This window comes from Oreochromis aureus, linkage group 1 (genome assembly GCF_013358895.1).
Source record: "Oreochromis aureus strain Israel breed Guangdong linkage group 1, ZZ_aureus, whole genome shotgun sequence".
In the NCBI taxonomy this organism is placed as follows: Eukaryota; Metazoa; Chordata; class Actinopteri; order Cichliformes; family Cichlidae; genus Oreochromis; species Oreochromis aureus.
Genome location: NC_052942.1, coordinates 10,261,423 through 10,276,491, shown reverse-complemented (window position 1 = coordinate 10,276,491; position 15,069 = coordinate 10,261,423). Strand labels below are relative to the sequence as shown.

At 44.8% G+C, this 15,069-nt stretch overlaps 1 protein-coding gene across 1 annotated transcript; it reads left to right on the top strand.

Annotated features, from left to right (window-relative positions):
- The first annotated feature begins 12,315 nt into the window (after positions 1 to 12,315).
- On the top strand, positions 12,316 to 14,460 carry LOC120432993. The gene is made up of 2 exons (XM_039598596.1): positions 12,316 to 13,891; positions 14,323 to 14,460. Exon 1 carries the CDS (start codon positions 12,360 to 12,362, stop codon positions 13,647 to 13,649), a length of 1,290 nt encoding a protein of 429 aa, XP_039454530.1. The 5' UTR covers positions 12,316 to 12,359; the 3' UTR covers positions 13,650 to 13,891; positions 14,323 to 14,460.
- Positions 14,461 to 15,069: the final 609 nt, after the last annotated feature.

Below are 15,069 nucleotides of genomic sequence, written 5' to 3'. Positions count from 1 at the left end.
ATTTTAGATGAAAACAATACTAAATAAAAGGAAAGAAAGCAACCTAAAAATATACCCTCACTAGAGGTCTGTGCATTAGTCATGGAGATGAGTTACTGATTAGAGTTCTCAGACTGTTGAGTTAATTGCCTCATTCTAACTTTGGCTGAGCTAATTTGCCAGATAATTTGAAGAGAGCAGAATGAATTACACATACTCTCACAGGTCAAGAGTTCACTGGGTTAATGATAGTGATGATTGTGACCTTGTGAGGCTAACAGAATGAGAATAGAGCGGAAACTCAAGACACCGCATTAGAAATCGGTATAAAGAGAGAGAGAATCTATTTATACTTTATCCCCTATGAACTGTGTGGCTGATTTACATGGCTGTTGGTTACTGAACATGCTGTCAATCACACATCAGTTGTTCCCTGAGTAATACAGTATAGTTTTGTGTTTTATACTGTATCTACTAATGAGAAATTAAGGGACTTTAAGGGGTATTTATGATATTGTGTTACATTTTTATCAACAAATCAAATACTAGATGAAATTAGTAACAATGTATTATATAATACTCTACATAAGCAATAATATGTTCAAAAAACTGCATACATCCTTGGAACACACCTTGATCCAAACTGTGTATTTATTTATTTAGATTGATTTAGTCACTTGACCTATCCCACAATCCCTCTGAGTCCCCTCTAGATTTTTCCTCCATTATCAAATATTTTTGCCTCTCTCTCTTGGTCCCACACAGCAAAACTGAAAAAGTGAGCAAAGTGTTTCAAAATAGTAGCTGGATTTCGCTGACGAGAGTTAGTCTTTTGTATCACTGCAGATCAGAGTGTTGACACTGTGTGTTTGTGTGTATGTGTGTGTTCGAGCAAACAGAGCTTTTTCCACCTTGCAACAGATGAGAAGAACACCTGTAACCATGGTAACCATGCTCAACAAAGATGAAGACGGTTGTAGCCTCAAAATGCTCAGAAAACACACAAATTAAAAATGTATGAAACAAAATCTCCTCAAAAACTGCACAAACATGAAATGGTGAACAATTAAGAAATAAAAGCTCATTTTGAATGACTGTAGATATCATCTATTTCTAGAAATCATAGTCCCCTTAACTTTTTCTGTTTTCCTCACTGTTCCTTATGGTAACAAAATCATTGCATTCTAATTAAATAGCCAAAATGGATACGTTACAGCTAATTCCTGTGTGGATTTCTTTTTACTTCAGCATAATTTCATAACTTTGCCGTTGTTTCAGTTGGACTGTGCCTCTGTTGGGCTATACATTTCTGCCCATGCATGTTTATATATGTAAGATAAGAGAAAGATGTTGTTATTTTGTATTTTTCAGCATTTTTTAAACAAATAGCACAATCCTCTTGCCTTTGGTAGTCCTTGAATACCTGGGATTCTGATGAAACAGGATTAATAATAAAATATTAATGAACCCGTTTTAGGGTCAGTGCAGGTCTTTTAACCCACATGCATGTGAGCTTGAAAACAGAGTGTTTGTGGTTACATTCAATTTAATTCTGAGCATCCTGTCTCTGAGACTCACCTACCATTAAATCTTGCCCATCCCCTGTCTAATGCTTTCTGGAAGATTTCTTGGAACATTTTCAAAAAGAGTATAAGGGGGAAAAAAAAATCAGTAAGAGTGTGATGGATGAAATTTTCAATAGAGAAAAAAAGAGGACGTGGTTGCTCTACCCAAAATAGATGGATATAAACATCTTTGATGTTTGACAATGACAGAAACAAATTAGTTTTTTAAACAAATATTTATGAAGCAGCTTAGTTACCCAAATTGTGTGTGTGTGTGTGTGTGTGTGTGTGTGTGTGTGTGTGTGTGTGTGTGTGTGTGTGTGTGTGTGTGTGTGTGTGTGTGTGTGTGTGTGTGTGTGTGTGTGTGTGTAAATGGTTTTAGGATTTTAGATAAGACCACACATGAGAATAAACCAGGTTGTCATGGTATCTGATTCTCCTTGGGGGATGGTTGAGAAAAACCATCCAATCAAGAAAGCTGGCTGAAAACATGTTCTCCAAATTACATAAAATATGCAAAATTTGTGACTTCCTGTTCCTAAGCCAACACACAAAGCATGCACCCTCATGAAAAATCCTCCATTAGTGGGTTCAGCCAGTTGTCTACTATGCAATTTCATTGCAGAATGTATCAACTAGAAAATCCATTACAGTTTAATAAATGGCCTATTGTAACCTTGAGCAACTCTGCGATAAAAATTTGTAGACATAACATAATAAAAAGGTACTCCAGTCTTATTTGAGCTAGCCAGCCCTGACTCCTAGCAAGCGTGTATATTTAAATTAAAATTTGCTGGTGTGGGAGATTGGTGCACAATGCATATTCAGATGCTAATTCTCTGCATTTGTCTGTGGAGCAGTGGGCCATATAATTTGACTTTGTGTGGGACTGTCCTGAGTGCCAGCTCAGGCTGAAGAAACGGAAATTAAATGTTTATGAGATGATGCGAGAGAAATACAGTGAGTGAAAATATGATGGGGGGTGGAAATAACTTTTTTTGCGGCTCTCGGGCAGAACATTAAACTTATTGTTTATGGTATTTTAGGAGTGGTTGTTTATGTCAAAAAAATTTTGTTTTTTTGTGTTGTTTCTTTTTTTCTTTTTTCTTTTTTTAACATTTTTTGTCTTTTGCATTTAAACACAACTGTGACTGGTGATCAAAACTGATAGAAGTATTACAGCTCTCAAGCATAGTGACTTGTGACATAATTACCATATACTGTTTGTCTATCGCCATTTACGTTACATTTTTCACAAACACTAGTATATTTCATACATAGTAACAATGTTTTCTTTAGTTGTTTGCTTCAGTGCTATCCATATTTTGTACAATCAGAGCCAGTGATCCTTGTGAGATTTAAATGAAACCATGTTCAACAGTTTCCACAATCATCTAATTGCATAATTTAGAATGTTTATAATAACTGTTTCTTTTCTATTCCAAAGTGTATTGCTTGTCAGATTGGCTGTAAGCTAAAGAGAAAATTACTTGGAAAATGCGAATCCATCAATGTAAATCTGACAGATTAATAATTAATCAGATGCATTCTGTTATTTGTTTTGCTGTTATTTGCAAAGAATTAAGTGGATTTGTAATGACAACCATACAATAAGGGTTGGAAGGAAAAACAATTTTTTTGAAAAACAGCATAGGCCATGTACATGTCACTAAGATATATTGAGGTAATATATATAAAAGATGTAGTCTTGCCAGACTCAATAATATTACATCTTTTATCAGACAATAACAAGACAAACGTACTGCCCTGAATAAAAGGTCATCTAGAGTAATCCTTAAAGGTTGACATGTCATGTTTACATTTTAAGTGCAGAACCATGAAAGATTAAAGTTTTGTCAGAGAAGATTTGTTCTACACTGCAACAAACAACACTGTAATCACGCAGCAAGATTCAAGAACTGAATCTTAACTAATGCTCAGCTACTAAGATCTTAGAGTAAATCCTTTTTTGCATATGGACTCCCTTGTTTAAATTGTTTTGACTCCAAGAACATAGATCAGCTTCATGTGGCTATGTTAGCTTGACTAATATACTATATATTTATGCATGTATTATATTTTCACATGTGTATATACATATACATGTATTAGCTCTTGTTTATGTGCAACTGTGAGCACATTAAGGTGTATATTTGTGCCTCCTACCAGTGGTGGAACAGCTTGATAAATAGGCCTCCAGATGTGTGTGAAGCCTATCTCTGGCAGTGAGGAATATTGGCTCGCTCTGCTACTTTATCATGGAAAGGCAGTTCTGACAGAAACCCTGACACAGAAACCTCTCCTCGAAGGGAAGTGGGGACAGCTTGGGCATAATTAGAATTAATGTGGAGATGTGGAATAAGGAAATGAGCCATCACAATACAGATCAGCTCTTCATTTCAGTTTTATTCTTCACTCGTTGAATTTCATGGGTAATAATGGATAGGCAAGGCTGCCAAACACCACGGCTCATGATGACAGATATTTATGCACTGTATCGTTCATGCTCCTGTATGGCTGAACATTGAAATATATAGGAAAGAGAACATGTGTCAAACCTCTGCAAACGCTTCTGGAGATCAGGAAGGGAATGCTTGTTTATGTATGGTTGCCTTTTAACCACTTCTTGCAAACCGAGTTAAATATACAGTACAACAGAAAAAAACTGGAACTTTTATGATTTTAGATTGTCAACATATGTTTTTCTGAATGTCCTGCTCAAAGTGAAATCTATGACAGTTTTCATTTGTTTCAAGTGTTTAAACGTTGCAATACAGTTCGTGAACGTAAGTCGTGGCCATATTCCTATTAAAATGCAAAGCCTGATCCAATTTTTTGGTTTATATCTCTTTGATGTCATGTCATTACACTGCTTAGAGAACTAGATGATCACTTGCATCACATTTGCAGACTTCCCATGAACTTGCCACAAACTTGAACAGACAGCAAACTTCAAATTCTGTGTCAAAAAGATCAATCTTTCATGCTAAAGAGTGGTGATAACACCTAAGTTAGTGAAAGCAACTAAGATATGAAAAAGTAGTCTTCAAAGAAAGGGCCACAAGCCCAAGTAAGGTAATTATGGTAAAGATGACATTAATTTGGGACATTCGTGGGTTTGTTCACCAATGGCCTAACTGTAAATTGCACAACCTTACCCCGCCTACCTGGAAACACCAGTCAATGACAAATGTCAATCACCACACACCTGACTTTATTCTGGCTCACTTCAGCTTCTTTTTCTTCAGCTCTGAGAGAGTGGATCCAGGCCATGTCACTAATCCATACATAAAAGTGACCAGAACAAGACTTTCATGGACCAATCTCAAACTAGAAAAACTAAAAAAGTGGAGTATCAGTGCAAAAGGAGGCAAGGAAATGGCAGACACATGTAAGTCGGCTAGTCACCAAGATTTGATTCATAGACAAAGCCACAGAACTTTCTGATCTACCCCTCACAAGCCTATATTGAAGTCTTACATGACATGTTAATCTTAATAAGGGTTAATTATTTATTCTGATTTGTTTGTATGTTTTAAAAGTGTGGGCATATTCCATCTTTCTGGTTAAAAAAGAAAAAAATAAAGGCAGAAAATGCTTCAAACCACTACTTCACTTATTTATTGTCTTACTACTTCTGAACTATCAATATTTAGTTCTGGCATAGAAGTAAACTTTAAATTTCTCTTATGTCATCATTGTGATGGTGATATGGTGTTAAAAAATCGGCTGATTTTCATCTACATTTAGTCATTTCATTTTATGGTGACAGCACAAATCATAATAAAATCAATGTAAAGAATGTCAAAATGTAAAAAAAAGAAAAAAAAATCAAACGCGCTGGCCCTGGATGGATGTATGGATGGAATTACAAGACCTGTTTAGCATGAAATTATCCAGAGTAAAAATGAAACCAGTTTACCCTGGAAACCCACCTTACCTGCTAATAGAACTGGACAAATTTAAATCAAATATACTCCATCAATGAGTGAAAACCTATGCCATCTTAAAATGCCACTCCTTTACATTGTATTTCAAGTTATTAAGCAGTGCAGCATACCAGTGCTATAACTGAGAGGTTAGTCACCAGTGGGCACTTCTCTCCCACCAGAGAGTGATTGTGGGTTTTGACAACCACAGTTCATTAGTGGGTATTACAGTAAGCTTACAGACACGATTTCATTGTCCAAGATATCTCATCCTTCCCATTACTCAAAGTATCAAATGAAGTACCACAAACCCACAGGTATTCATTTCATTAATGTGCTTCTTAACACTCTCTAAGGTAAAGGAAAAAAATGGATATGTATTATGCTCCTGTACTGACATCTACTTGGCAGACAAGAGCATTCTCTAAAGCTTTAAAGCATATGATAATACTGACATGATGTACTAGAAATGAGGGCACAAACAGCGGTTAATATTGTCAAGTCTAATAGGCAGAAAGGTACTGCATTCAAACATACCCAACAGGTGAATGATACTGTTCAGCAAATTTATTATTACTGAACATTTCTAAAGAATAAGCACTAGAAACAGGGAAAAATCACTTGAACTTTGAACGGGGCAGCAGTGAGAAGCAGAGAAGCCCAGACATCCCTCTCCCCAGCCACCTCTTGGAGCTTATCTGGGGCAATATGGATGTGTTCTCAGGCAAGCCCAAAGATGTAATCACTCCAGCATGTCCTGAGTGTGACCTAGGACCTCCTCCCGGTAGGACATGCCCAGAACACCTCACCCATGATATGTCCAGGAAGAATCCTTGCTTGAATCATGGCAATTGATTCCTTTGTACATGGAAGAGTAACATCTCTACTCTGAGCCATTGTCAAATAACTGAACTTCTCACCCTATCTAAGGGAGAGGCCAGCTTGGAGAAAGTCGGTTTTTGGCACTTGTATCTGTGATTTCATTCTTTCAGTTACTACCATAGCTTGTGACCACAGGTGATGGTAGTGACATAGACAGTCCAGTAAATCAACAGCTTCCCTTTAATGCTCAGCTCTCTATACACCACAACACACCAGTATGGCATTCACATCACTGCAGCCATGTCTGGTCCATTTGTCAATTTCTTGCTCCTCTTTCTCCAATTTCAAGGACAACACCCAAAGATAGTTAAACTCCTTCACTTGGGGAAGCAAATTGTCCCTGACCTGGAATGGGCACTGCATCCTTTTCTGCTGAGGACCATCACCTCAAATTTGGAGGTGCTAATTCTCATTCACACCGCTCCACACTCAGCTGCAAATTGCTCCAGTGCAAGCTGGAGCCCACCACCTGACCTGCACAAAACCACATAATTTGCAAAAACCATAGATGAGACTGTGAGGATACCAAAGTGGAAGCCTTCCGCCATTGGTTCCACTGAGAGAACCAAGTAACAGTGATAAATGAAAGTTGGCGGAGTCCAACTGTAGAAAAGCCTGTGTTAGGGTGAACTACATTACCCAGCAGCCTCTGGGCAGTGACGGGATTCATGGGATTTCGGAGCTGGATGGTGTTCGTTCGTTCCTGGGCTGGCGATTGAGGAGAGAGCTGCTGGGAAGGGAAGCAAATAGCCCATCCTGTATTTGTTGGGGATGGTGTGCGTCAATTAAAAGTGAGTTAATGTTCCATGCTCAAGAAGTTTACCCTGCTACTTGTGTGTATTGGGTTTAGTGGCCGTTAGCATATGTGCTAGTTAGCGATAGCTATGACAGCCCAGTTATTTGATTGTTTTGGCTTGTTCTTGCTCTGTTTGGTCCACCTGCCAATTGATGTGAATTTGTACACTGTAACAGCGCTGCATTACGTAGTGGTTAAGTAGGGGCTGACTGTTTACTAGGTGCATCATCATAAGTGGGTCATCTCTTGTGTTGGAGTGCCCTCTTGTGGCGCCTTTTGGGTAGTGCCTCAGTAAATGTGAAACCGTAAGTGATATCGAACTGATTTGTGGTGGAGGGATTTGTTACCAGTTTTCTTAATCTTTGATCCGTACTCATGCCTGTTCTATTATTGTTCTGTTTCCTATGCCCTGTTCTTAATCATAGAAACCACACCATATCACCCCTCCACATCCTCCTACTGTATGCCATACCTTCCTGTACCATCCATCTGACCGCCAATAAACTCCACCTGTGGTAATGTAATCCCTGGATGTCAGCCTCTCCTTCTGACCGAGGATAGTTACTATTGCAGCACACCCCAGCATTAAACTGACGTACACCATTCTGTACAAAGTGGTCCTTCGAGCCGGATCTGCTGCACCTGCATGACATGGCTGCTTCCAGAGATCAGGATGATGCACAAAGTCCCCGTCCTAGCAGGAGCCATCGAATCCCTGGACATCTGGAGGACTATGAGTTGTCCTACCGTACCCGTGGGCCAAGGCTGTCACCCAATCTAACAGAGGAGGTTATGATGGCACCGTCAAACTCCCACTACACAAGGAGGCCGGATGTGGAAGAGATAAGATGGCGAAGAATGGAGGATTGTCTGATTAATATCCAGCATCAGATGCGATCTCTGCAAGTGACTGTAGCAGAGTCCCGTGACCTTAACAAACGGGTGCAGCGACTAGAGCAGCTCACCCTCCAGTGCCAAAGGGGCCATTAATGGAGGTGGAACCAATGGCTTCAGCTGTCTCTACACCAAATCCTACGGAGAGGGAGCCCAAATCGATTCAGGAGGGGGAGAGAATTACAGAGCCCGTCCTTGTGATGTCAGCTCCTTTAGCCCTACTCCCTGGCACTTCCACTGCACCCGTTGGGCCACCCACAGAGCTCTCTATGGAAAGATCAGCGTCTGCTCCGAGATTCACTTCACCATGTCCTGACTATCTTCTCACACCAGTGCATCCAGCAACTCCTGCTCCACCTGCTGTAGCCAGCACTGCAGCTCCACCAGCAATACAGATGTCTGGGCCTCCTGTGCCATCGCAGACACCTCAACCAGACCCTCCCTTAGTGGCCCAGCCGGCCACTATGCAACCTTCTACTGCAAAGGAGGACGTCACTCGGGGTTTCCAGCCATGGATCCCCCCACTTCGCCCTCTGCCTCAACAGCCTCGATATGCTTCATTCCAACCTGTGCTAGCTGCACAGGGACTTAGACCTCCGCCAGGTATGCCCCCAGCAGTAAACCACACGAGTTCAGAACCCAGTATGTTGGAAATGGTGATTGCATCCTCCTATGGCCTCCCTAAACCTAAGCTCACTGTTTTCAGTTCTGGGAAGGAGAGTGACTTTGCCTTACTGAAGAAAGGACTGGATAGTGTTCTTGGGCCTCACAAGCACTTGTCCGAGGATTACAAGTATCAGATCTTGCTAGATCACTTGAAGTTCCCGAGTGCATTCCAAGTGGCTAAACGCTACATCCATGACCCAACTCCATATACTAGTGCAATGAGGGCTCTTGAGCAGAAGTACGGCCAGCCAAGACAACTGGTACAGAGTGAACTCAGCGCCATCCTGTGCACACCACACATAAAACCAGGTGACTCACAAGCCTTTGAAGCTTTCTCCCTGTCAGTTGCCAGTCTAGTGGGGATGCTTACCACGATGGACGGGGTGGCAGAGAGTGAACTCCACTGTGGATCCCACGTAGACCGATTACTCACCAAACTCCCTCTGAGTTATCGGGATAACTTTGCAGAGTACTGCCTTAACCGAGGGATCCTGCGGCCCGGATCAAATCGCACTTATACCCTCTACGATCTAGCCGAGTGGTTGGAGCGCAAGACCCAAGCAATGCAGGTCTCCCGACGGGCCACGGAGCTGTATGCCTCAGAGAAGCCCTGGTTGGAGGGGAAAGTCAGTAGGCACTTGGAAACAAAACCCAAACCCAAGTTGGCCTCTGTGTATTATGGACCTGAAACCACGGCCACCAAACCACCTGCTGTGGCCCATCCAGGTCCAAAGAATGTTGCAATGCAGAAGAAAAGAGAACGTTTCAAGCCTTACTGCCCTTTCTGTGAAGGGACAGAGCATTATTTGAGTGGATGTAATGAGTTCTCCCGCTGGATGTGGCTGCGGTTGTGGACTGGATCAGAGACAAGAATAAATGTTGGAGGTGTGGCAGGAACCATTCTGCTGACAACTGCACGCTCAAGAAACCCTGCAGCACCTGTGGTGAGCAACACCTCCTTGTATTACATGGCCTTGCCAAGGCTAAAGAGCAGAACCCCAGTATCCTGACCATGTGCACAGCATCCAGTGTCATCTATGTTGACCATTCCAGTCACTCTGGGAGAGTGATGTTGAAGGTGGTAAGAGTTCAACTCCACAATGGGAAAAAAACCATGGACACCTATGCTGTGCTGGATGATGGTTCAGAGAGAACCATAATATTGCCTGCTGCTGTGAAGTTCCTCGGCCTAGCCCCAACAGACGAGGCTCTGGCCTCCGAACCATCAGGCAGGATGTCCTGCAGCTGCATGGGGGAAGCCTATCATTGGAGGTGTCCACTAAAGCTAAGCCGAAGGTGAGGCATCAAATACTAAATGCATTCACAGCAGAACAACTGGCTCTGGCAGAGCAATCTTGCCCGGTGGAAACACTCAAAAGGAAGTACAGTCACCTGCAACGACTTCCCTCACAGGTTTCAGCAAGGTGAAACCTATGATCCTGATTGGATCAGATCACCCGCACCTTATCACTCCGGTATGCCCAGTGATTCGTGGACCACCTGGAGGGCCAGTAGCAGTCTGCACGGAGCTGGGGTGGGCGCTGCAGGGACCTGCCAAGAGTCTTCCACATCCAGCGGCTGGACAGGCATGCTTGCACTCATCATTCATCCCACCGACATCAGAGCTCTCCAAGGATGTTGAGAGGCTATGGCAGCTTGACGTCCTCCCTTTTAGGAATGAAAAGGAGGTTACCAGGTCCAAGGAGGACCAGCAGGCAATCGACATTCTTGAATCCAGGACAGTCCGAGTACAGGTAGAGGGAGTCCACCGATATGCTACTCCCTTGCTGCGCCACGCAGGGGTTTCCTCAGGTGAAGGCACCTGAAGGGGCTGTCATGGCTCTTCTGAGAGCCAATGAGCGTCGGCTACGCAAGGACCCCAGCAGAGCACAGACATACAACGAAGAGATCAAAAAGCTGGAGAAGGCAGGCTATGTGGTAAAGCTGACTCCGGAGGAGGTGCATGGTTCAACTGAATCCTGGTACATTCCACACCATCTTGTGCATCACAACAACAAAGCCCGCCTAGTCTTCAACTGCTCCTTCCTGTACCAGCAAACTGCCCTTAATGACCTCCTGCTGCCAGGGCCCACGCTTAGCCCCTCACTCCTTGGTGTGTTAATCCGATTCCGCCAGCATGCTGTGGCCATAAGCGGTGACATAAAGGCCATGTTTCATCAGGTGCGCCTGCTTCCGAAGATCAGCCTCTGCTTCGCTTTCTGTGGAGGGATGGACAGCAGGAGCGCCCACCTGATGTGTATGAATGGCGGTGTTACCATTTGGTACAACCTGCAGCCCCTGCTGTGCCACTTACGCTTTACAGCGGCATATGCGAGACCACCGTGAGGGGAATGAGGAGGTGTATGAGTCCGTCCATACAGCTTTTATGTCGACAATTGTCTGCAGTCTCTTCCGACTCCCTGCCAGGCTAAACAGCTACTGGACCAAATGAGACAGCTACTGGCCAGGGAGGATTTGAGATACGGCAGTGGGCTAGTAATGTGCCAGAGGTGGTGTCCCACCTGCCTACTGCGGCCCGTTCTGACAGCTGTGAGCTCTGGCTGACCTTTAACCAAGCTGATCCACAAGAGTCGATGCTTGGGTTACGTTGGCATTGCCCCACCGATACCTTGGGGTACAAGCATCGCCCAGTCTCCTCGCAACACCAACTCTTCGCAATGTGTACAAGGTGCTTGCCAGCCAGTATGACCCTCTAGGGTTTATCATTCCCTATACCACTAGAGGAAGATTCTTGTACAATCGATGTGGCAGAAGGAGATGGGCTGGGATGAACCTATCACTGGCGTCCCTTCGTGCCACCTGGGCAGAATGGGAAAAGGAGCTGCCGTACCTGCAGAACATTACCTTACCGAGGTGTTATGTGCCACCTGCTACAGACTCTCCGAGTTGCACGTTTGAGCTGCACGTGTTCTGTGATGCCTCCGAGAAAGCGTATGGATCTGTAGCTTATCTGAGGACCACAGATTGCCACGGACATGCCAGCACTTCATTCCTGTTGGCCAGATCCCGAGTCGCCCTCGGAAGAGATTGTCCATGCCTCGGCTCGAGCTCAGCGCTGCTCTCACTGGGCGCAGCTGGCCAAGACTCTCCAAACTGAACTTACCATACCCCTGCAGAATACCATCTTGTGGACTGACTCTACTACCGTGCTGAGTTGGTTGCAGTCAGATTCCTGCCGGTACAAGGTCTTTGTCGGGACTCGAATTGCTGAAATCCAGGAGCTCACCAGTTCTCATCAGTGGAGGTATGTCACGTCAGCAGAAAACCCGGCTGATGACATCACCAGGGGAAGGAACTCTGTAGTCTTTCGGCAGACAGCCGTTGGGCTCAGGGCCCTGAGTTCTTGCAACAAAGTTCGGCACACTGGCCCTCCCAACCTACTGGTAGGGCTGAGACTACAGATGAGCTGCGCAAGGGGATGTTATGTGGGCTGGTCACAGTGGCCCAGACTCCTACTCCAGACCCTGGAAACTTCACATCTTGGGAGGAGCTTGTGGAAGCTACTTACTATGCGCGCGCCACGGGCGGCTTCTCCTCCAATGACCGCCACTGATCGTGTGGGAGGCCGAGATAGCCATTTTGAAGTCAGCTCAGTATGACAGTTTTCCGGAGGAGGTGGTAGCTCTGATGAAGGGACGGACTCTGGCCCTGAATAGTCGACTTTGTTCGCTCTGCCCTGAGTATGATCAGGTTACTGGCCTGATAAGGGTTGGAGGACGCCTGAGACGTGCCGAAGGTCTGGACTCAGACACCATACACCCTATTGTGCTACCTCCCGAACACCCGGTAACTAAGCTCCTCGTCCAACACTTTGACACTATTCTGTTGCACCCTGGTCCAGAGCGCGTCTTTGCAGAGATACGGCGCGCTTATTGGATCATTAGAGGGCGACAAGTAATCCGGAGACATCAAAGACAATGTGCAGAGTGCCAGAAATGGCGGGGGAGGCCTGCTTCCACCAAAATGGCTGATTTGCCGGCAGCGAGACTCCGGATCCACAAACCTGCTTTCTGGTCAACGGGAGTTGATTGCTTCGGTCCCTACACCATCAAGATAGGCCGGAGGCATGAGAAGCGCTGGGGCATAGTCTTTAAGTGCCTAACCACCCGATGTGTACACCTGGATTTGCTGCCAAGCCTGGACTCAGACGCTTTCCTCATGGCTGTGCGAAGATTCGTCTCTCGACGGGGTACCCCATTCGAGATATGGTCAGATCAGGGCACTAATTTCCGAGGGGGTGCTCGAGAGTTACAGGAAGCTTTCTCTATGATGACGCCCATTCTTCAGGCACAGCTAGCAAAGCAGAGGATAACCTTTCATTGTAATCCACCGCATGCCCCCCATTTTGGGGGAGCATGGGAACGGGAGATAAGGTCGGTTAAGGGGGCACTCCAGGTCATCCTGAAGAATCAGATTGTGACGGAAGAAGTCCTCTGCACGGCTCTCCTTGAAGTAGAAGGGATCCTTAATGCGAAACCTCTCGGTTACGCATCCTCGGATATTGCTGATCCTGACCCCATTACACCAAATCTCCTGCTTATGGGGCGGCGGGACGCTTCACTGCCGCAGGTGATTTACGGACCAGGGCATTTTATCACCAGTCGAAGATGGAAACAAAGCCAGGTAATTGCTGACCACTTCTGGAGCCAGTTCATTCGGAGGTACCTCCCAGGTCTTCAGCTCAGACAGAAATGGCGTGATCTGACACCCGACCTCGCTGTAGGTCAGGTTGTCATGATCGTGGACTCGCAACTGCCCCGGGCCATGTGGCCAGTTGGGAAGATTTCAAAGGTGTTTCCCGGAGCAGATGGTGTAGTGCGTTCGGCGGAGGTGCAAGTAAAGGATCATACTTACATACGACCAGTTGTTAAGTTGGTTACCCTGCCTCAGATGCCAGAGGAAGAGACCTCCGCATAGTACAACACAGACTTTTTGTAATGATGTGTATTTGTTGCACAAATACAGGGGCGGCTGTAGAAAAGCCTGTGTTAGGGTGAACTACATTACCCAGCAGCCTCTGGGCAGTGACGGGATTCATGGGATTTCGGAGCTGGATGGTGTTCGTTCGTTCCTGGGCTGGCGATTGAGGAGAGAGCTGCTGGGAAGGGAAGCAAATAGCCCATCCTGTATTTGTTGGGGATGGTGTGCGTCAATTAAAAGTGAGTTAATGTTCCATGCTCAAGAAGTTTACCCTGCTACTTGTGTGTATTGGGTTTAGTGGCCGTTAGCATATGTGCTAGTTAGCGATAGCTATGACAGCCCAGTTATTTGATTGTTTTGGCTTGTTCTTGCTCTGTTTGGTCCACCTGCCAATTGATGTGAATTTGTACACTGTAACAGCGCTGCATTACGTAGTGGTTAAGTAGGGGGCTGACTGTTTACTAGGTGCATCATCATAAGTGGGTCATCTCTTGTGTTGGAGTGCCCTCTTGTGGCGCCTTTTGGGTAGTGCCTCAGTAAATGTGAAACCGTAAGTGATATCGAACTGATTTGTGGTGGAGGGATTTGTTACCAGTTTTCTTAATCTTTGATCCGTACTCATGCCTGTTCTATTATTGTTCTGTTTCCTATGCCCTGTTCTTAATCATAGAAACCACACCATATCACCCCTCCACATCCTCCTACTGTATGCCATACCTTCCTGTACCATCCATCTGACCGCCAATAAACTCCACCTGTGGTAATGTAATCCCTGGATGTCAGCCTCTCCTTCTGACCGAGGATAGTTACTATTGCAGCACACCCCAGCATTAAACTGACGTACACCAACCGCTACCAATAATGAATCCAACTTATTGCTGGCAGTTTGGACCAAGCTCTCACCATGGTTGTGCAATAGGCCAGACATTTCATACTCCCAAAGCACCCCCCACAGGATACCCAAAGGGACATGGTCAAACGCCTTCTCCAAGTCCGCAAGACACATATAGAGTGATTGAGCAAAATCCCACACAACCTCAAATATTCTCAAGAAGACAAAAAGCTTATCTGAAATTAGACTAATGGACAATCTTTCATTTCCAATACCATGGCATAGACCTTCCCAAGATGATGAATGTGATCCCTTTATAGTTTGAGCATGCCCTCCAGTTCCCATTTTTGATGACTGGAACCGCCACCCTAGTCTGCCAACCCAGAGGCACTCCTCCAAACCCATGAAGCTCTCTATGCATTGTTCTTGAGCTCATCTGAAGGCCACATGAAGTTTGAATGTCTGTAATGATTGACTCTGCAGAACGTTGGCGACTTCGCATATGAACATACGCTGTCCTTTCTCTGTGATTTTACATGGCCTGCCACCCTGTGGCTAAGTTGCTACTGATCCCAACTGCTTCCA